Genomic DNA, 23,895 nt, shown 5'->3' with positions numbered 1-23,895 from the left:
CACACAAATATAATACACACAAATATAAATATGCATACATGCAACATCCCCACACACATAGGCACGGACGCCTGCATATTCAAACACACACACACACTTGTATTATGTTCACACACAATGTACATATTCACTTACACATGCACGTGTACATATCCATGCATATCCATACACACGTTTATTGCGTGCTCAGACACATAAATATATATTACACACTAGACATGTATGTCTGTATGTGTGTGGATGGATGGATGGATGGAATGATGGATATATAAATATTGAGAACATATTGCATATATGTATTGCAATCCACCTTTTAAAAATATTGTTTGTGCAGTGAGCTTTGATCGTGTTTCTAAATTCTTTGTCAGTGTTTGTCATTTAGCACATTCCCCTTGGGCCCAAGGACCACCATCTGTTCTAGCCCATCCTCTCTGGAATCGGACCTTGGCCCTTGCCCCAACCGCCCTGCTGCTGCCTTCATACCCCTGGCTCTTGTGTCCAGCCTGGGCCGGCCTGGGAGGTCCCCTCAGTGGTAGGCGTGGGTCTGAAAGCCTTTGCCTTGTTCTCTCCTCTCGCCCTGTAGTGCCCGGCTTTCCGTATCCAGCCGCCACCGCTGCGGCCGCCTACCGAGGGGCGCACCTGCGAGGCCGTGGCCGCACCGTGTACAACACCTTCCGGGCCGCAGCGCCCCCGCCCCCGATCCCTGCCTACGGCGGGTAAGTAGGTCTGCTCCCCCCGCCCCCCGCCCGGGGTGGGCTCCCTGCACCGGCCCCCTCCCGTTTGCTGCGCATGCTGTCTTGACTGTCCCACCAGAACGCCCCAGCATGCAGTCCGGCGTGCCTGCAGTGCAGCACCTTGCAAAGAGTATTGAAAAATGAGTGTAATTTGTCCTGTCATGGTTGGTGCCTTTAAGCATTCTACATGTCACATGTTGTTATGTAAATTCTCTCTGAGACTGAATGCTGGAGAACAGAGGAATGGTTACAACCAAAGATGTATTTCTGATGATTGCGAACATCTGGTTATTAAGGAGGTTGGATCACATTTGCCCCTTAAATCTGTCCGTGGAGGGACATGTGGTTTTCAAACATAAAAATCACTGGCGTGGCCTTGCTCCCCTTCCCTAAGACACCTTGAGCTTCAAGGTTTATGAGCCTTTGGCTGGAAAGAGAAAATTAGCTGTGGAGTCAAATGCAAACATTCCAAAGTTCAGTGGAACTGGCATGAAGACCGGTTTTAGCTGGCTTTTCCAAAATGGCATTTGTCTTCGTTTTCCTGCTGCAAGGAAACGCAAGTTCATGTGTTCCCCATTGGCGCTTTGGTATTCTGTGCATGGACTTTGTTTTTGTTATTGCTAAGTGAACATCAAGGAATGGTGGTGAATGCTCAAAAAAAAAAAAAAAAATAGTACTGGTGTGGCGGGCCGACACTTTGAGCTGCTACCCTTTCTCCTTCCTGTTAAGAGGTCCTCCTAGAACATTCCCGCACAGCTAGAGTCAGGGAAAGAGGGATGTCTCTAAGGCAGGGGTCCTCAAAGGACATTTGGAATATCTGGAGACATTTTTGGTTGTCATCTAGCGGGTAGAGTGCACAGGGCAGCCCCCCCCCCCATACATAGAGTCATGGGGTCCTCAGTGTTGCTCTAAGGAAAACTCAGTCAAACCCATGACAAAAGGCTTCCTGGCCAGTGACTGGCCTTCTTGTCTATAGAAAGAATATGGTTGTATTCAGGACTATGTGAAAGGGTTAAGCACATTTTTTTTTTATAGCTCAGTTGCTTATAAATCTTTTAGAAAACCCAAATTAGCCTACGTTGTCTCTCTATTATACTAAATGAGATCTTTATTCATATCTTACCCCTTCCAAAGGAGAACATTTGAAGTGTTTTGGAAACAAATGCAGGGAGACAGAGTTAAGACTATAAAGAAATGAAAGCAGATGACATCATCAGCAAGGAATTAACAAACGCAGAGAAATAAGGCAAAATCCATCCATTGCTGATGTTATCATTAGAGTTAGGTTAACTCCAAACTTCTTAATGCACAAAAGAAAAATATTGTACTGAAAAGATGTTGGGAAATAACAAACCAAGGCTGACCGGGCCTTAAATTCTCCCCGCCCTCCAAAATAATGTATCTTCATGCCTTAAGTCTTGTGAATCTGACCATGTGATTCAAGGAATCACTGTCAGGATAATCATTACTCTCAGCCCCACAGCATTATGCCCATTGTATGGATCCAAAAAGGCAGGAATAAAGACTTGTTATTCCCAAGGTCACGTAATGAGTTATGAAGGGGAAGAAAAAGAAAAAAAAACAGAACAAGTTACCCGGTAGTCCCATGTGATTACTAAAGCAAGATTCATAAGCCATAAATGCAAAATTGCATGTTTATACACCATTAGTTTGTCTGAAAATCATCATCTTATCTTGGTAGCTGGTAATTGTAACTTTCTGGTATATGTACCCTCAGTATCTCACGACTATATTGAACAGAAACAAAATAAAGTAAAATTATATGGCTTATCCTCATGTGAACAATTTATAAAAGTCTCAGAATAGCACACCTGCTGTAAAATTGAAATTTGCTAACTTATAACGAACTTGCTCTTTGCCGGAAATAACCGTGCATAACTGATTAACACCACGTTTGCCAGGGAGCGACACAGGCATCTCCAAATGGTGAAACAATGTATTTGTGACTGACTTGGATAGGATTTAATATTAATATTCCCGGGATATTTCTAGTCATTTTGTTTTTGCTGGTGGATTGTGCCTCTTTGCTGGAATTCTGAACCCATGTTTAGTAGTAAAGTAAAATTCTTAAGATGGGAGGAATGCAAAGAGCAGAAAGGCCAGAAGTGTGCGTGTCCACATCTGCAAGTTCCTTAGGAGCCAAGTGCTGGTGGAAAAGGAGGAGATCTAACTAGTTGCCTGGGTGTTCTGCTGGGTTACAAATTGGCTGGAGTGCTTTGACTCTGAGTGTAAAAGGGTGAGCCCTGCTTCTTCAGTGATGGTTTCCCTTTTCCTCTGGCTTATTGAGCTTAGGCTGCAGGAGACTGTGGGGGGGGGGGGATCATTCTGGAAAGAGCCGCAAAGATCGGCTGGAGGAGGGCCCTGATCTTGCACTGAGTGGCAGAGAGGTTGGTCACTGACTTCTGTTTCCAGGAAATGACATTATCGAGATATATATTGTCTAGGAGATAGTGTGGGTTTCTTGTAATTTTATGTCTCCAAAGTCTTTTAGGGGATGATTTCTAGATTTGGCAGGTGTCTTTACTAATGTCAAGTTCAGCTTACCACCCCTTTTCTCAGCTCCTTGCGCTGTCTTGCACTGAGGACACTGAGGCCAGTGGCACCCTCGGAGGAATGTCTTCCCATTGGGGACAGAGGGTGCCCTAACAATTTCCCAAAATGTGTTCAGTGGAAAGGTAGAGTGTTCTGCGAGCACCAACGAGGGGCTTGGGTGTTTAGAGAAGGCTTCTAGGAGGAAACGAGATTTAAGACACATTTATGTCCAATCACGTCCTAAATGTCCACACGCTACGATCTCATCCTGTGATTCTCCCTCACACCCGATGAGCCTCATCTTTTCTAACACATCGGCTAACAAACTGTATTTATTAAGAAAAAAAAAATGTATTTTTCCCCATTGTCATCAGTGGAAGACATATCTAACTTCCAACCTAAACCTCTATTCTTCTCGAAGTATCCAATATAAATATACTTTCTTACTAAAATTCCAACCAAAAGCGTGTCTTTTATCTTCTATCCATATGTAGCTTCCATATTATCTTTTTCTGAGAGATCGATTTAAAAAACTCATCCCCCAGAACCTCCATGGCTGCTTCTGTGGAGCCATGGGTGACCTTTGGAGTATCTACCATCCAGACAGCTACCCAGAAGGGTTCACCAGGGATGGCCTGCATCCATCCGCTGCCTTTCATTGATTTGGTTCTCCCTTCCACATCCTGATGTTTTCTGAAGTCCTTCCCAGCAAGTAAAGAACATAGGTTATTGAGAAACCCAATTTCTCTTTCTTGCACAGTAAAATAGAAACTTCTTGGGACATTAATACATGATCATTCTTCCTTCAGGGGCTGGGACCCTACTTGAATCAGGGAAGGATCATAGAAGTAAATACAAAATCCTAGACTGAGACAGCCAACCCCCTGATGACTGCCAACATAAACTGAATGAGAATGAGTAATGAGTTGGAAATGTAGCGTCTACCTTGTCTATCTATAGGATGGTGCCAGTCCTAAAATGACACTTTTGGGGCAGATGAGATTACTTCATGCTATTCTATCTCATATTATCCTGGGCAGCTGATTTAACCTGAAGTACGGTTTCCTTAACAGTCAAGACTACGTCTGCCCCCATCGAGTTGATAAAGGTTGGGATAGGAGAGCCACGTAAAGTTACAGCTCGGTATGGTCCATCATGTGGTGCGTGTTTAGAGAGCTGTATCTACTGTTGTTGAGGTGGCGCAGTTCCTGCGACTCTGACTCTCCCTGTATTGCATCGCTTACCGCTTTGCTGGGGGGCACCTGCAGTTCACAGCCCTGCATTCCGCACAAAGCACAGAGATGGCTTTGGTTTGCCAAGAGCACTTCAAAAGTTCGTGGAATGTGTGGATTGTAAATAAAATATTAACTAGTGAACAGCCTTAACAAGAGCTAAATGGACCAAGTTTTCCGTATTTGTCCTTGTATTTTGACCTGGAGTCAATATTGATAGAGGAACCATAATGTCCAGTCTGTTTTCTGTGACTCATAATTGGGAGAAATTACCCATTGGGTAATTGCCATCCAGTGGAGCATGCAGATTGATCATTTGTGGATGAAGATGAAAGATAGCCACCAAACTCAGTGCTACTTCTGATGTTAGATGACAGTAACAAAACCCCATTCCCTCCCAAAGAAACCTCATGAGATTGGCCTCACCAAGTTTTGTTCTTTATTACTTAGTAAGCTAAGTAATAAAACAGCTACTTAGTAAGCACCTACAATTGCCATGCATATTGTATGGAGCTACAGCAGAGTGTTCTAATGGAGCATCATAGGAGACTTTAAAAATTATTATTCTAAGCTAAGCATCCAGTACCTGCTGCAGGTTTTTGATCTTGGTTCTCTGGATATCTTTGAGGAAGATATTCTGTAATTTCTTGGGTAATTAATTATGACACATCTAGGTACGACTTCCCAGAGTTAGCTTGAGAAGTATTTTGAAGAGACTGTGCTACTTTTGGTATAGGAAAGATATGGCAGTCGCCCAGGAGAAAACTTCTTAAAGTTGGCTAGTGCAAGAAAAATCCATACACAGGTCCTGGGAAAAAGCTCTCAGGTCCTAAAATCCTCTCTGATAAACAGGCTCTAACACTGTGTATATGAACCTTTCTGTCTATAAATAAACCATGTTTTTGGTTTTAATTTCTAAATATCTGATTCTCAAACTGTATTATCTGATATTTAGGAACTTTCCAATTTAATATGAATACTAGAACTAAAGACATCACCACCCATTCTCAAATACTTTCCAGAATTCTCTCTAGCATTTTGTTTTGGGTGTCAATTCTTATTCAGAGTCTCAAACAGTTTTTATAATGTAACCTCTTATATTTAAAAAATTCTCTTAATTGAGTACATTTATAGGCAAACACTATATAAATCAGTGGTTCTTTAATTTGGGGTGTGAGGGTAGGCTGTCATAGATGCCTATAATAATCCAATTAAAAAATGTATTTTTCTTCCTTTGGAAAATGGTGGTGTATATATACGTGCGCGCGCGCGCGCACACACACACACACACACACACAATTCTATGTAAATGATGCCAGGAAGTTCATGGACCCACCTGATATCTACTTACAAACAGCTAGATTTGAATTCATTAAATTTTTTAATTTATTTCCACTTGGAAGGGGCAGTAAGGCAGGACAGTTTTAAATAACCTTTCCTTCAAAAATATATTTGTGGTTGGACTAGATTATATTACACAAACACATTGTCTACTTTGCACATCGTAGTCTTTCTTTCCTTTTTTTTTTTAAATAAACTAATTTGCTACGGTGCAGTCATTCCCTGCTTGCAGTCATCCAAATATTTAACTACCGTTATTACCTTTCTAAGAAAATGAGATGTGCATTTGCATTATGTTCTTGCAAAAGCACATTGCAGCCCCAAAGTGATTGACAAGCAATACAATTACTTTTGCATGGCCAGACAGACCGTCTCTGCAATGAAATCGGCTGCACCTGTTCCATGCATGATGGCAACTCCCTTCTCTTGTGATTGGGCTGTGGTTCATTTATCTTTAGATGCATACTAGACATTGACCCCTATCCTCCTTTTCCTACACATCTGTTGCACCTGTTTCATGGGGCTTTAAAAATAAGTGCTTGGATATATTCATGGAAACCAGCATGAGACTTTGTAAGAGCTTTCCTATAACCAGTTTCCATTTAGAATAAACAGGACCTAGGAAGCTGACTTTTGCTGTCATCTCAAATGTAAACACATGGAGGATGGTGTTTCATGGAGCAATGAGTCTATTAGTCTTTGCACCAGCAGCGGCAGCATCACCTGTTACTTGTTAAAAATGCAAATTCTTAGCCCACCCCCACCCCTATTCTGATCTATTGATTCAGGACCTCTGGGCTGGGTGTGCGGCCCGGCCATCTGTTTGAACAAGCCATCCAGGTGCTTCAGATGTGTGCTGAAGTTTGACCACTGCTCTCTGCCAGAGCCATTAAAAGTTGGGGCTGTGCAGCCAAGACTACTCCGGGCTAGAAGCCCAGCTTAGTCACTACCTAGCTCTCTTCTCTTCAGTTTCTTTATCGCTAAAGAGGTGACAATAATACTGTCCATCTCGGAGGGGTAGTATGAGGATTGAGGAGGGTAATGAGCACATCGTGCTGAGATTAGGCGTGGACACATAGTCATCACTCAATGTAGGGATGAATAGTATTTGTACTTGTGCTGTTACTTGTAGTTTAGGGGCAGATGCCCAGCACTTTGGCCAAACTGACAGCTCCAACAGTGACTTTATCTCACACTGCCAATGAGGACAGCCATATTGGTTCCTGTTTGTTTGTTTGTTTTTTAAGAGTTACCAAGAATATAGATCACTGAGCCTCCCATTCAATCCTTTCCAAAACATACAGGTGTTGCACTCAGTGAAAACGAGCAGTTCCTCCACAGTGTGGTTTATAACAGCAGTTAGAATCCTTGATTTCCTTTCTCCGTGAAGGCACCACTTTCCCACAGAGCCTCCCAGAGTGGAAAGATGCCCTTCCTGTGGGCTCTCTATGAAGCCTGGTGCCCTCGAGACACTGGGCCTGGCACCGGCTGCTCCCTCAACCTGGCCCGCTCTTCCTGCTCTCCCTGGCTAAGCCTTTGAGATTTCCACGGCATCTTCTCTGGTTCCCTGACCTCTGTGGCCGGGCCTCTTCCTTCCAATTCACGTCCAGAGTGCTGTTGTCCCTCTCCTCCACAGCAGCCATCGCATCATCTGCCATGTAGCACTTATGCACGTGGCTTTGTGACAGAGCGCCCCCTCCCTGTGAGCACCCTGAGGGCGGGTACAGCAAGTGGACTCCCTCTCTCCTCCGCTCTCTGTGCCTGGGCACAGTAAGCATTTTAAACAGCAGAGACATACTTTGTTGGAGCTTATCAAGATGAGGACATTAGATCACATTATCTCTTTGGTTCTCTGTCTCCTAAATGTGGGACATGTGAGTCCCAAAGCAATTTTTTTTTTTCTGAAGCTGGAAACGGGGAGAGACAGTCAGACTCCCGCATGCGCCCGACCGGGATCCACCCGGCACGCCCACCAGGGGTGAGGCTCTGCCCACCAGGGGGCGATGCTCTTCCCACCAGGGGGCGATGTTCTGCCCCTCCGGGGCATCGCTCTGCCACAACCAGAGCCACTCTAGCACCTGGGGCAGAGGCCAAGGAGCCATCCCCAGCGCCCGGGCCATCTTTGCTCCAATGGAGCCTTAGCTGCGGGAGGGGAAGAGAGAGACAGAGAGGAAGGAGGGGGAGGGGGTGGAGAAGCAAATGGGAGCTTCTCCTATGTGCTCTGGCCGGTAATCGAACCCGGGTCCCCCGCACGCCAGGCCGACGCTCTACCGCTGAGCCAACCGGCCAGGGCCCCAAAGCAATTTTTCATGGCCCACATTGGAGGGCAAAGCATGGCCACTAGGTTACCATACTGAACAAAGAGCAGGGCCTGTTCCTGTCTCACCCTGGGAGCTGTTGGTACCAATAGGCTGGACACGGAGGTGCACAGCTCGCCCCAGCGCACAAGGACTTGTCCTGGTGAGCGAAGGGGCCGCTCTCCCAGTCAGAGCCGGAGCCAGGCCTCCGTCACTCCCGGTCCACACTGGGTTCCCGTGGGAACAGAGCTTGAGGTCTTGCCTCAGCTCTTCTCTCCATCACAGACAGACCTCACCTTACTGTCTCACTTCACTGCGCTTCCCACGTGTTGCATTGTTTTTACAAATTGAAGGCCAGACCCTCCACCGGCAAAAACGATTTTGACTCACTTTATTGTGACCCTTGCTTGGTTGCGGCGGTCTGGAGCCGGACCCGCAGAACCTCCGGGGTACGCCTGTATTTCCAGAAGAGCGGACACAGACCGGGGCCTCTCCTCTGCGGATATTTAGAAAAGGGCAATTGCTTCCCATAGTTGGATATGGTAATATTTGGCTAAACAGGAATATTTTGTCCTCACCTGGATCACCCCCTGTCTGTCAAGCCTCTCAGACTGGTCTCCTATGCCAGGGTCCAGTTGGGGATTCTTAATCCCCTGCCCCTCCCCCGCTGACTACAGTCGCTGATACCGAATAACCAATCATAGACGAACCGGAGACTGCAGCTGCCTCCTCCTAATCTGCTACTTAGTCCTACCTGGAGTTGACAGGTGAATTACTCTGTGTCATCTACTGTCACCTCCCTTTTAAAATACGAGCAATATTCAGTCAATAGATATTTAGTTGACATCTCCTGGGTAAAAAGCAATGTGTTCAACATAAGCAGGATAGAACACTGAGTAAGCTTATTGGGCACCACATCAATGTGAAAAGAGTCCCATACACAAACACCTTTAATATTTGACCGATAATATAAAATTCTCGGACCAGGTGAGGATCAAACAATGTGCTGTTGGCACTTACAGGAGGGAGAAACAACTCCGCTCTGGGTGGGCACTGGGTAACGGTCACAGCAATGGTGACACGCAGTTAGAGCTTCGATGCCAAAGTCATCACTTTGCAGGCTTTTCTCACCAACTCCTTCCTTGAGCTCTCTTTCCCCGTTTTACAGATGCGTAAATGAAGCTCAGATAGCTTGAGTAATTAGTCCAAGGGCACAAAAGCTGCTGATTGGTGAGGCTGAAATTTGACCCAGATGCCTGTGTGGTTTCCAGCTGACTTGGCTCTTGAATGGTGATCGGCTTTTGGATGAGGGCATTGGCAGACAAGTCGTTCCCTGCACAGGGAAGAGCATGTGCAAAGGCATGATGGCATGACAGAACGGGACAGAACTCATTTTGCTATGGCTAAATGATCGGCTCTGTGGTTCTGAGCCCAAGCTAAATATTGGTTGTTCTCTCCTGTTGCATCAGAGCTGTTCTGAGTCATGTTGGCAGAGGCTGGCCCTGCCTTCTGACCCCCAACAGACGCTATCTTTTTACATGGGGACTCTTGAAAGAGGACTCAAAGCCTAGCTCGGGATGCCGCACACCTCCGTCTCTGGGATTAGGGTTTTACAGTGCTTGACAAGTGCTCTTGTGAACTGTAGCTCTATTGATCAAAATGAGAACAGCTGAAAGCGATTCCGACCAACCTCCTTAGCGTGTGAAATCCCTGCCAACTTTTTAAGGATAATGGTACTTGGGGTTTCGGCAATCAATTCTGAAAAGCTCTGAGAAGCACACTACAGTGTTCTCCAGCAAGCCAGTGTCACTGTCGTGTGTGCGTGCGTGTGCGTGCGTGCTGCGAAGTGCCTTCCCTTGGCTCAATATGCTTGGCTTACATGTGGGTCCACTCTGCTCCAGAAGCCTGCTGGGATCCTTCGGTAATTAAAGTTGTGCTTCGATTAAAACCACAGCTTCATTCAACAGTGGGGCTCACTAGTCCTTTGCCCGACTCATAAATCATCTGTAAACTCCAGGGGGGAGACATTAGGGAAGGTTATTAATTACAACTACCATCCTTTGGAAAACATGCATGTGGAAACACGCATTTTTATATCAAGATATCCTGTGACCCTCAACAGAAGCTTGTGAGGGATGAAGGCTGCAAATGACCCTCATTAAGCCCATTGTAAGGCTTAGGAATTTTAAGTCAGTTTCCCATCATGGTAGGTGTGAGCTTCTCTTTCTGGCTGTTTCATTCACGGTATACCAAGAAATTTCTGATGAAGTCCTGGATTCCTCCCCCTACTGTGAAGTCTCTTCTCTGTGGGATGACTGTGTGGACAGTGGTCAGAGAGATGCTGGTAGGACAGGCTTGTTCTACCATGATATGGGGCTCTGCTTAGTCTGAATATAGATTATGCAGCTATACACACAGAAACTTGCATGTACACACAATATGTACATAGAGGCACATGCATACATGGATGTTCAAGTATACTACTGTGCATATTCTCCACACTATACATTCAGTACACACGCACATGAGCATGGTATACTCATGACATGTGTGCACACAGGTATGTATAGACACATACATAACACTCAAATATGTGCATTCACACACATACATATATCCATAAATGCACATGAAACAAACACATATTTTTTCACACACATACACACAGGTATAATTATAGATACTCTCCTATATTTACCAGAAAGAGTGGCACGGGGAATTATCAAATATAGTGCCACAGTGTGGAAGAAGCCAGACCATTTCTGAAACCATTTGTGTTGTCGACCTTCCTTAAGGTCATTCGGCTGTCACCCATATTGAAAATGTGACGACTGGTGCCCCCACCCTCATCAATCACACATTCGAAGCCGATGATTTTCCTCCCAGAGCATGGGGTCGGGGGGAGGCTATGTGGTTTGACTAAATGTGAACTCTGACTCTCCTAGGTGTCTAGGCCACTTCAAAATAAAAATCAACCCTGTTTGCATTTCTATACCCCTCCTGAAAGGGTGGGAAGTCTGGTACCCAGCACATCACCACATCCTGATTCTGGGCCCACACCGGACCCCAGCCTAATTTTCTCAGCCTGATCAGCCTCTGTTGTCTCCAACCTCCTTAACCAACGTGGACACGCTCAGCTCCTGTGTTTGGGATCTTGTGACCAGACTAACGCGGCCAGTGCAGGGGTTGGTGTGTCTGCATGGGGGAAATGCACTAATATGGATGTTTCTCTTTGTGTGTGCACCCTTGCAGTGTTGTTTACCAGGATGGATTTTATGGTGCAGACATTTATGTAAGTATTCATTAACGTGCATGCCATCCTTGTTTCCTCCCGGAGTCATTGTTTTTACAAGTTTGCTGAGAATCTCTCTGCTACTTGGTGCCGTCCACGTCCACTTCCCAGGCCGTGGGAGAGTCCAGGGACTCGCAGGGCGGAGGGACTTCTGCTCACCAGAGCATCCCGCGCTGTTGAGTGAGTGGAATTAACTCCTTGATCAACTTCAGAATAAATGCGTACCCCCCCAAAAAAAAGATGGCATTTCTCTCATATCAAATAAGATCACTCTACAAAAAAGGAATTCTCTCTCAAGTTCTCAGTGTGGTCTGTGTTTTCCGTTTAATATTTAGGATGACAGCTGTCGTTACCAGCTGCAGAGGGTTAAATATATTTTCATGGCTCAAGTTTTCAAGGGTGTCTTATAAATATGTTTAATTGCTTATCAAAAAGTCCTAGAAAAATATTCCATCTCTCCCTTTCCTTCTCTCTGTCTCTTTCTCCTCCCTACCTCCCTCCATAGATGATTTTTAGCAAGAAACATTTCCTAACAAAAGTATGCCAACTTGAGCATTACACCCTTATTTTCTTCAACCCTATTTCTCCATTTCCCTAGAACTGCTCCCTGACTTAGAATTGTCTGTTAAACTTAAAATGGGTCGGAAGCTATTCACTTTTAGAGAAAGAATAGGATGCTTCTCATTATGGGGACCGTAATTAAACTTATCTAAGTTGACCTAGAAGCAGTTATTCTTCCACAGTATGATGTGAGCAGCAGTGTTATGAAAATGACTTGGAATAAACACAATTTGAAATAAATAGGCAAGATTGGTGGGCATTTTCTAAATTATATACTTTCTTCATTACAAGTGACCTCAAATAAGTTCGCTGGAATCACACTTGTTTTATAGACTAGATAACAAAGAAAAATAAAACCGTATTTCTGATCAAATTAATGTCATTTACTAGAAAATGAGGAAGACACTGGTTATTTAATTTTCTTCTCTTTGAATTTCAAATAATTACAATTTTGAGACATAGTATTAATCTCCATCAGTGATGAACTTAGTTGAGTTCTATTATTATTGCATCAAGTCCAATCAAGTACATTTATTATAATCTGTGAGTTAGCTTCAATTTTTTTTCCATAATAAAACTAATGAATGATCTACGTGTTCTTTATTCACCCAGTGAACAACCAACTTCCTTTTTTTGTAGCTTGATGTACTCCTTCTCACATCCTCTTGATCCAAACTTTCAGTTTATGCCATTTTAAATGGAGAGGCAGGCTGAAGCTGAGCAGGCTGGACCTCTTCTACATCCTTAGGTACCCAGTGAACCCAAACATCTGTCCGCACCCTCCCCCAGTGTAGCCTCCAGATAGAATGCACACATACAGGGACTACAGTTGACATAACTAAGTTAGGGAATTTCTTTTTTTTAATTTTGGAAATGGAGAGGAGTAGAGAAAAAATGGGGAAATCTAAAAAGAAAAGTATCTCCATTCACACCGACCCAAGGGAGGGAAAAAACATGAGTGTTATGTAAGCCTAGCTAAAAACAAACACATGGTAATATTTGTTATCATTTATTGAGTATTCACCTCTCTGTTAAATGACAATAATTGATTGGAATTTATTGAGGGTGGCAATAATTGATTGAATTAATAATTTGAGCTGTTCTATGGTGATTTCTCTCTCTCTCTTTTTTTTTAAAGATTTGTTATTTATTGATTTTTAGAGAGAGGAGAGAGAGAAAGGCCGGAGGTGAAGAAAAATGTGGGAAGCATCAACTCATAGTACTTGCTTCCCATGTGTCCCTTGCCCAGGGCAAGTAGGGGTTTTGAACCAGTGACCTCAGTATTCCAGGTCGGTGCTTTATTCACTGTGCTACCACAGGTCAAGCCTATGGGGGTTTCAAATTGCATCTTTCCCTTGCCTCATAGATTTGTGTATAGGAGGAACTAGAAGCTGGTTGAAGGTATAGGCCGTAACAGTCCACAAACAAAGAAACAGAATGACTATTTAGTTAAAATCATTGATAAAGGATGTCCTGTACTCGTTTGGAATAAATGACAATCCATTTGGAAGCAAATGGAAAGAGCTAAGAGAATCAGAAGAGAAAAAAATACGCCAACATCTACACTAAGGAGGAATGAGTAATTCCATTCAGGAAAGGAAAGCCCCAGAACAGTCCCTTTGTGTTGTTAGTTTTTTGAAGAGCTTTTGCTTCCTACAAATTCACCATATTTGGGCAAAGCCCACCAGGCTCAGTGGTACAGCCCCTTAGGTATCTATCTGGGTGATGTTTAGATGAAAGGAGTTACAGGTATTTCAGTAACTTCCAAGTCCTGAGTGTCCTGATTTCTTGGTTTAGAACTGTTTCTCTCACCCTTTTCAAGCCACCCTAGTAGCCAAAAAAAAAAAAATGTATACATTTTCCCACTGTTCCTATTATAATGACAGTAAGATCTTTCAGCGAGGGGCGACGGTTCCAAAGATGCAATTAGGTAGTGGGAAAACAAACTAACTTAATATGAACTTTAAGTCTTGTTTACCTAGCACATTTTCCTGCCATTTTCCCCAGAAGGCAGCTCAGGCTTGCAGACTTTCTTGATTTTTGGTTCTGTGTAAGATGGCAATCTCGGACTATTGCTGCTGGGTGATGTGTGCTCATGTGCGACAGCGAGGAACTGGACCACCCTATTACAGCAGCAAAACAAGGATTCATGGATGATCTTAACTTGATTTAAGGGCAAGAAAAAATATGAATATGTCCTGCATTCTAGAATTTATGGAGCAAGATTCAACTGGGCTGGAAGTAATTTTGAGTGTGCTTTTTCAAGCTGCTACCCCCACCTCCCTTGAGATGCTGGTATGTTCCAATGAGTAGACACGTCCCCAGAGGCCCATTTCTTTAAGAAATGATGATTAAAGAGGTTAGAAAAGCCTGTGAGGTTCTATTCTATTTAAAGGAAGTTTCTGGTTTGCTCTTTCAATCTCGTTAGAAATAGTGCACAATAAACAGGTTTAAGGCAATCCTGAGAGGGCCGTCCTGAGACATGTGTCAGATACTTTACTCACTTCTGATAGGTTTAAACCAGTTATATCTTTTTTAATTTAATTGGGTAGAGGAGTGAGCTTCTAGCATTGGTGGTTTTTAAGATGTTAAGGAGAGTTCACTCTTCAGTTCTTCCTCCTCAGGTATTCTCTGTGTTGACAGCAGAACAGAGCAAGTCAACAACAAGGACACCCATGTGTACATCAGCGGGGCTGCCCTTTTCCATGCGCCCCACCTTCTCCCGCCCCTTCTCCCCGTTGTTGTCCAAGGACCTTCCATACCTCCCACCGGATGTGGGAGCCCTCGGGCATTATCTGATTCCAAAGACCTGAAGGACCCCTGCAACTGGCCAGCCACAACCTGCTACCCAGAACTAGCTCCTTCTTAACCCTTTCAGAGCAGAAAGGATTGAGGAGAGAGGGGGAGATGTTCATAGATGCCCAGGAATTGCTAGAGGGGATAGACTTGTTAGGAGATGCTGTGAGCCAGACGCCAAGGTCAAAACCAGGGAAGTTTGCTGAGGCTGAGAGCAAAGAGAAAGCATTCTATTCAGGAGCTCAGCCACTCAGTAGAGATGCTGCCTGTCACCACAAAGGGACCTATTCAGGGTCAGGGTGGGTGACACTCCTCAGAGAGGATGTAAGGGTTGTGAATCAGAAAAGAGATTAGAAAGGGTCACATCCGGGTCACTTCCACCTGGGGACATACCTCCACCCCCTCCACACTCGCACATGCTTTCTCTCTCTCTCTCTCTCTCTCTCTCTCTCTCTCTCTCTCTCTCTCTCATTTAGGTCAAAAGATGGGAGTTTAGTTTGCATAACTAGTATATCAATCTACTAGTTCAGTGTTATTACTTAGCGTTGGACACTGAAATCAATCCTTTTAAATTAGAAAGTGGATCAAGTTAAAGAAAAAATAAATACTAGCAGAAGTGATACATGGCTATGACATCTGTTTGAAAGGTGAGGTAGAAAGACGAAGTTCCCCAGACCTCACAAGCAATCCATTCCACTTAGGGGTGCAGCTATATAGATCTCGTGAGGCCAGAATTGATCAGGGAGCTGAAAATGAGTGTTGCTCAGATGAACTCAGCTAAGACACTTATCTTAACCCACTCAGGGAGCGATCAAAGGATATGGCATTTGATCAAAGGATAAATGTCGAAAATGGGAAGAAGGAAATGACAACAGAGCTATCAAAAAGGAATTGACAAGCCATCAGCAGAAACTGGAGTAAGACAGTAGAGTTCCGGGCAATGGGAGGAAGGGAAGAGAAGATGAGGAAGGGGACAATGTAAATGTTAACCATGTTCCCTTGTACTTGGAGGGCCTCAGGTCCCTAACAGGCAGGGCAGCCTGGAGACTGTCTAGCAAATATGTGTCGATGAAATTCCAGTGCATTTTCCCATCATTCCTAAAACCTGTCCGAACAAGTTTCTGGTTGGCACCACGGCTAAACACAGTGGGTCCTGAATTGATGTCACTCTGCTGTGTGAGGGTCTTAAAACAAAGGGGTGAGCGCATGTCACTGAGGGTGGAGCTCAGGAAGAAGTGGCAGCAGCTTCAGCATCATGTAAAGCTGGAAAGCAAACATTCCCCAAATATATAAAAACCTCCCTTCCTCATCCCAGTCTCTGCTTTCAGTATGAGCCAGCCGGGGTTCAGTGTCCGGCTGGTCAGGCTGGTCCATCACCACAGGGGGTGGGGTGAGGCCACAGCCCCTCAGGAAGTTCAGCATCTGTTATGTGAGAGACAAGACCTCTGCCCCCGCTGTATCTCTTCACCGCAGGCCGAAGAGGGAGGAAGCTCATTACATTACCTCCACTTCTTGTTTTCAGAATAGGAGACTTTTTTCATGTTTTAGAGAAAAGATGATATCACTTCTCCAGAAATCTTCACTGACACTAACTAGGGTGTGACACCCTCCCCCCCCCCCACACACACACAAAGGGGTCTGGCTAAAGAAATCAAGTCCTGAGAATGGCGCTGTTGCTGTCCTTGGACACACTTTGATAGAGGCCGTGGAAGGAAGGAACGGTGGGAAGGGAGAGAAGCGTGGTGAGCAGACAGGGTGGGCCAGCCGCTGGGGAGGTGCAGCTGTCCTTGCAACGTTTGAATTAGCAATGAGTGGGAACTTGGAGGGGGCAGAGACAGCGAGAGCGAAAGAAGAGGGGGGGAGAAAGAGAGGGAGAGAGAGAACTTTCAGATTAATTTAAAGAGGAAAGTTCAGTAAAACTAAAATGGAAAGGAGAGCCAGGCTACATAAGAAAAATGTCAAAATACTTAACTGGAACCATCCCATTGGAATATGCTTGGAAGGGTGAGAAGCCATGCAAATATATATATATATTTTTTTCTTCTTTAAAAGGAAACACAGGGTTTATAACACAACGACAGTGAGCGTACTTGAGCCCCCATCTCCACCTCCTTGATAACTCTCAATTACAGAAACTCGCAACTGGGATTGTTTACGGCAACGCCTGGTTTTCCTTTGGGTTCGGTGGGTGGGTTCCGCTCGGGTCCTACCGAAGAGATGCAAACTTGTAAATGAATTGCTCTGGAATTTCTGTCTGACTTATGCATTTTCTTTTATTTATTTCATTTTTTGCATTGAAAACATTACATTTCTGTTTCCTTATAGAGTAGTGTATCAAGAGCCTGTCTATGGCAATAAATTGCTACAGGTATGAGATCCTGACTGGTGGAGAAACTCGTCACTCTGGTTGTGGGTTTGCCGTGAAGTCCTCCTACTAACAAGGCCGTTGCAGGGAGGGCGATGTTCTCTAACATAGAAGGAGGAAAGACTTAACTGAATTTTCCAGTTTTGATTTCAAGTCGTCTAGAATGGAGATGATGAGATGATCATCCTCAAATTGCCCCCCTTTGCTAGATCACGAGTGTATCAAAATGGGGGTGGGGCGGGAGCATCTGGCTTGGCTACACACATTTCTTCCAATGAATCTGGGTTTTATGAATACAAATTCAGTGGAAGAGAATTCTAGGGTTTCACAGAACCAACCGTAAAAAAAAATAAAATAAGATAAAAAATTAGTAGGTTCCAGGAGTCAACTAGAATGGTTAAATAAAAACCTGTGATGCATGTAGCCTTGAGAATCAGCATAGCGAATATGTATATATTTTCCCCTGGTGTCATTGTAGATGCTTATAAATTTACTCGCTCCCCTTGCTATAGCTTTCAAACCTACCTTTCACTGCGGAAGCAACCCCCAAATGAACACATTTGCAGGAATAAAAGGAGCCAGGCCACCACTGGAGTGTAGCTGGTTGAGTCTCCAAATCTGGTCTCTAACCAACAACAAAACTGCAACTAACGTGAAGGAAGAAAGTAACAGTAGGATGATCAGCGGGCGTTTTATTACCTGGATTGGCCTGTAACCTGCGATTATCCTTCTTGTTTGGTATCAAGTCAATTAAGAAAGTTTTGTGTTTTTTGTGTTTTTTTGTTTTTTTGTTTTTTTTTACTGTGAAAATTCATCATTTTAATAAGAACTCTACTATGGAAAAGGTTACCTGAACCTAATAGAGGACAAAATAATTAAAATTTCTGGGATGAACTTTTATTTTCACGTTTCAAGAAAACTTGCCACAGCTCAAAAACAGCTGAATGTATCAGTGCAGATAAAGTAGGGAGTAATGGCTTATATTGAAGTTTTTCACCTTGCAAATATTCTTGTAAATGTTGTCTTTATAAAGAAAGTGTTGAGCTAATTATATAGACACCAATCCACCTGTTTTGCACAAAGTGAGACCCTCTGATGTTCTCCGAAAGGAGGACCTCCATCTGGGATAGAGCCCATTATTACTCTAGTAAAGGGTATCGCACAGCCCCACTCACCCACCAGCACACACACATGTCCCCCTCTCTTCCTAAGTAATTCGCCATTTGGACATTAGAACATCTTTTTCCAAAAGTACTCTCTAAAGGTATTGTGATTTCCTTTGTCAAACTACTTCGCGATGCAGTGGAGAGCCACAGTGCTCATCAGTGTTGCTTTAGGAAGTCCTCCAGATGGAATGACCAGAGTGACCACTTTCATTTTAATTCAGCCCTTCCCAAACCTGTCTGGTCCAGGTACCTTTTCCCCCTGGTACTATTAGTATCCCAGCAGCACATTTTGCAAATGCTCTATTGGGGCATCGTTAGAGATTTATTATTATTATTATTATTATTATTTTTTGTATTTTTCTGAAGTTGGAAATGGGGAGGCAGTCAGACAGACTCCCACATGCGCCCGACCGGGATCCACCCGGCACGCCCACCAGGGGGCGATGCTCTGCCCCTCCGGGGCATCGCTGTGTTGTGACCAGAGCCACTCTAGCACCTGGGGCAGAGGCCAAGGAGCCATCCCCAGCGCCCGGGCCATCTTTGCTCCAGTGGAGCCTCGGCTGTGGGAGGGGAAGAGAGAGACAGAGAGGAAGGAGAGGGGGAGGGGTGGAGAAGCAGATGGGCGCTTCTCCTGTGTGCCCTGGCCGGGAATTGAACCCGGGACTTCTGCACGCCAGGCCGACGCTCTACCACTGAGCCAACCGACCAGGGCCTCGTTAGAGATTCTTAATCAGTAACTTCCCCCAGTAGAGTTCCAGGGCTCTCACTCACAAAGGATATGATTCAGACCAGGGAGCCAGTATCTTTGGTGGCCATATCTGATGGTGGTGGCAGAGGCAGGAGGGGCAATTCATAACGGCCATTTAAATTTTGTATTTTGTATAGGGTCGCATTTACATTCTGCTGCCCAGCATGTAAAAAATGAGTATGTTTTAAGAGCAGGGCGTGTAGAACTATGTTGTGCTTGTTGCCCCTTTCCTCTTGGCTCGGCAGTGGGAAACATCTAACTGTCAAAGACGCATTTTTGTCCTAAGATCTGGGAGGACCAGTTTCCACACGGACATGGTTTGGTGGCAGCAGCAAACGGAAGCGAGGACTCCTTTTCCAGGCACCACCACAGAACCTTGCAGAAGCTCTGGCTATGCTCAGCCAGCTGCAAAATATGGAGCAATAAAATTGATTACAGTTACCTGTTAGAAAGGCAAATTAAAGCAATTTGTATTTTTTTTATCATTTTACAGTATATGCACACAGACACTGAGTTATTGCACAACTCTGTTATTCCTCTACTGTGGATTTCATACGGAAAACAATAGCAACAGGAAGACAATGCAATACATAGGTGTGTAGGTATCAGGCCACCTAACCCTTTTCTTTTCCCCGTTGTTACATATTTCAGGGATCACATAGACCTGGACTCCAGTAGGGTAGCCACCAGCCCCATGTGGCTAATTACATTTAAATTCAAATGAGCTCAAATTCAATAAATTAAGAATTCAGTTTGTTGTACCAGCCACATTTTAAATGTTCAATAGTCACTTAGGACAAGTGGCTACTGTATTGGACAGCACAGAGGGAGAACATTTTCATCATCACCAAGTGGTCCAGTGGACAGCAAGGAGACCATTGATTAAGGTCAAAAATCTCTCCACTGGCCCCACAGACTCAAGCAAACAATGGCCTTGGCTCTTGAAATGCCAGTGTTTTTAAACAAATTTCTAATTAACAAAGATAAGTGTCAGGGCACTGACCACTTAACACACGCCTGTGTTCTCTGAATGGCCAAATCATATGCAAATATGTAGAGGATGGGTCCTTTTCAAAGCTTCTACATGGGCACATCTGTTGTACAGATGGGTCCCAGGTGTACACATGTCCATTTGAAGTTCACACAACAAATACTGACCTAGCAGTCAGTGGGGTCCATGCTAGTTACCTTCTGTTTGCACAGCTACCGTTATTTCCACTTATCAAACCAGCTGCCCAGTTTCGTTGATGAAGATTACTGCAGAGGTGGGAGGAGACATACAGAGTTCAAACAAAGAGGGTTTGCAAGTGGGATGTCGCTAAAAATCTTTACTGGGACCAAATTCATAGTCACCAAATCATGATTGATTGACATGGCACTTGATGCAAATGTCTTGGTGGTAGCTTTGCTTTCTTATTCTGGGAGTAGGAGACAAAAATAACACACAGACACACACATACACACAGACACGCTCACACACACAGACACGCTCACACACACACTCTTCACTCAGAGCTTTCAGCTAGTTGCAGCTAATACCTCCAAGCAATCAGCTAGCCAATTCCATCCCCTCCCTACCTCATTAAGTGTCCTGCACACACACACCTGTGCACCTGCGTCCTGATGCATCAGGAGGGCCAAAGAGATGCACAAGCAAATGGAAGGAATGGCTCCAGAAATCCAGTGACCTATTTTCCCCTCAGCCCATCAGTGTGTATCTGCGCTTGGTGCTGGTATGACAACTGCTTTGGTTTCACAACTCCTCAGCACATTTAATGAGTTTCCCCATTCCTAATTAGACAACATGGTGTTAGGAACACCAGGTGGTGTCTGGCTAAGACCTCTTTTTTTTTTTTTTTTTTTTTTAACTTTCACGGGAGATTTTTTTTTTCTTCTACTGGCTCCAAATTATTGCTGATTATCTGTCACGATGTTTCGGATGTGTCTTCTCCAGGACTGATCCAAAGAACAAACTTGTTTAAAGATAAACTAGCTTGTTAGAATCGCTATGTAAGTGATAGCCAATTTGCTGGGAAAGTTAGCTGTGAGTGGTCAGAGGTAGAAATAAATTATTGAGACCAGTTTAATATATATCCTGAAAGATGAGTTTTGGAGCTTCCCTGCTCATCCATCTCCTATCCTACTATTTGGGTTTTCCCTGTAGGTTATAGAGCCAAGTGTAATGATCTCCTCTTCTCTCAATCCTGCTTTTAGATACTCTCTGACATGTCCATGATTTGGCTGTTGGGTGCCCTCCAACGCAGTAGTCTGTCCTGAGTTGCCCTTTTTGGTGAGGGTGAAAACCTTTCCCTCAGAGGATTATGGGACTGTGTATTTTAATTAGAACCTGAACAACGGTCCCCATGTTATCAGTGGAGCCTGGATCCTAGTTAATTGTGCTGAGATCATTCTACAATGGTTGATGCATCGCTTTGGTCGGCTGAGCAAGAGCTCTGTTATTTTCACAGTTTGCTAATCAATGCTCCACTGAACACAATTCCTTTCAAATATGCCCATTTGCTTGTCCTCTGCTTAATTGAACAATTGCAGTTACTGGTACATACAACTAAATGTTAATTATTTTTTTCAGATTTTTTTCCCTCTCTTAATGATTTTATTTACAAATTGGAATACTTCATTATACTTTCCACACCAAATTCCCCATCTGAATCAGTGTGATATCTTCAGCCAAAAAGACAGAATTTTTTAAAGAAGCATTTGCCACTCCTTCTTAAAATAATTGTGTAAGACGTGGAAAGCAAGGCAGATTCTTCTTTAATTGCTTTACTGGCTAAGCAACTATGTGTACAAGAGATTGCTAATGAATCTCCAGTCTACAGTGTTTTTAAAAATATATATATATATATTAAAAGTAAGACAAGAGGACGTGAGCTTGACCTCTATTGGATTTTTAAAGGAAGTAATCAAAGACTAAATAAAATGTTAAGTTAATAGCTATTAAGTCATGGTGAAGTATAATCAGTTTTGAAAATCTGGAAAGTTCAGCAAAGTACAAAGAGTGTTGAAATAATCCCCCCTTAATCCTCCCCACCCCAAGACAGTCGCTGTTAACACTTAGGTACCAAGTTCTTCAAAGGGGGTCTGGGTGCTCCCTTGGGGATACGCTTACACCCGCTAACCTTTAACATCCAACTGGGGTTGGTACTCAGTCCCCTGTCTGTCCGTTTGTTTTGGACTTCCGCTTTGATACTAAGCTTTCATTAACCTCCACTTTAGATTGGTAGATTTGGGGAACTGCTGTTCTGGTGTGTGGTCTGACCATTGGGCATCCCTGCGTCGGGCTCCTTGGCGTTCCTAAGTTCGATTTCTCCTTGTGTTTCAGGGTGGTTATGCTGCATACCGCTACGCCCAGCCTACCCCTGCCACTGCAGCTGCCTACAGTGACAGGTAAGGGTCTTCATTCTTGTGCTTGACAGCTGCTCGGACATTATTAGCTTAGCTGGCGGGAGATGAGATTCTTGTCCAGTCTTGATGCCAATGCATGACAGCTGGGTAGGCAGCACCCACAAAGTTAAACCCCACTGTGCAACTCAAAAGAAGGCCACACAGAGAGAGGATGAGCAGTTCTGTCCACTGCATTCTAAACTCTCACCCTCTCTGCTAAGACACAAAGAAAACGATATGTTTTGTTTATGTTGTAGATATCTTAATTCTCGCGATAGCACTCCTTGCACGTACACACGTACACTCCCTGTCCAACCTCCTCACGGTCTTCTATGGAAGGTCACGGTGTCATCTAACTCGTAGGGAGAAAACCAGGTGATATCCTGCAGGTTTACCTTGACTTTAAGAACCCCATTTCCCTTTTTACAACCTATTCCACCCAGGAAAGCAATTTTTACTCCATAATAAGGGGATGGGGGAGGTGTATCTGGCATTCCTAAGGAGATTTGTTCTTTTTGTGATATCCAGCGTTGGATCCGACTAAGATAAGCCAACTTTTATTTGTGATGCCCATCACACATTAAGACTGGCAGTTGAAAGAGACAGAAGTGCATTTAAGGAATGCAGAAGTCAAAATGGACGGCGGGGGCGGGTGTGGGGGGGGGTGGAAGAGCTTGATGACCAATTACCCAGGCTTAACAGATGACTGGGTTCCTGAAATGGCAAGACACAGCTATTTCTGTTCAGGTGCCTTGAACAAAGAGTGTGCGTTTCCGTAATTGAATGCAACTCGTTGGCTCTGTTTCCTGAGGACATAAATGTGAATGTTCAGATGCTCTGCATGCTCAAATGTCATTGAGGGTGCTTATTTTGGGTAATGACTGTTTTGATTTTAAAAATCTGTTTCATGAATAAAGCAGCGATGATAACAATTTGCATGTGTGGCTGAGGCATGCTGGGTCAGACAGGTAAGCAGGAGATGTATTCGATCCTGAATGGGAAGTGTCAGTAGCGACTGGTTCTCCTCCCTGGCCTGTGGTGACTGAGTCCCTACCTCGGTTTGCTGTGGTGTGCTTTCTCTGCAGTTCCATTCCATTTCTCACAAGACGTGTTGTCAGCTCGTGGTAGCTACAGAATTCTTCTCGGGTATGATGAAGCAAAATAAATCGCTGAACTCTAAAAGCAGCACTTTGAAAAACCTCACGCATAAACTTGTAATAAATGGCTCGTTTGGCAAGATGTAGTTGAGATCTGCCATCTGGTTGTATGTAGGCATTATTACTATATTCTTATCAACAACCATAACACTATCTCAAGACTGGAGGGAGCCTCCAAAGAAAGCCAAACAATTGCTAAGAATCAGTTCTAAGTACCTAAATTATGCAGTTACCCAGTTATTCGTTGT

At 44.1% G+C, this 23,895-nt stretch overlaps 1 protein-coding gene across 18 annotated transcripts in view; it reads left to right on the top strand.

Moving 5' to 3' along the window:
• RBFOX1 (RNA binding fox-1 homolog 1) overlaps nt 1-23,895 on the top strand; it is a 1,121,108-nt gene that overhangs the window by 1,057,728 nt on the left and 39,485 nt on the right. For 10 of the 18 annotated variants that reach the window (XM_066274931.1, XM_066274937.1, XM_066274939.1 and 7 more), the window contains 3 exons: nt 584-716; nt 17,132-17,174; nt 22,429-22,493. In XM_066274931.1, the coding sequence (XP_066131028.1) occupies nt 584-716; nt 17,132-17,174; nt 22,429-22,493 (241 nt within the window). Of the gene's footprint in view, nt 1-583; nt 717-11,409; nt 11,450-17,131; nt 17,175-22,428; nt 22,494-23,895 lie in introns of all 18 variants that reach the window. The other 8 variants (XM_066274941.1, XM_066274932.1, XM_066274938.1 and 5 more) reach the window with 1 other exon arrangement.

The sequence above is a fragment of the Saccopteryx bilineata genome, chromosome 4 (assembly GCF_036850765.1).
Source record: "Saccopteryx bilineata isolate mSacBil1 chromosome 4, mSacBil1_pri_phased_curated, whole genome shotgun sequence".
NCBI lineage: Eukaryota > Metazoa > Chordata > Mammalia > Chiroptera > Emballonuridae > Saccopteryx > Saccopteryx bilineata.
The sequence above is the reverse complement of the archived record's forward strand: the minus strand, read 5'-3'. Positions and strand labels throughout refer to the sequence as shown.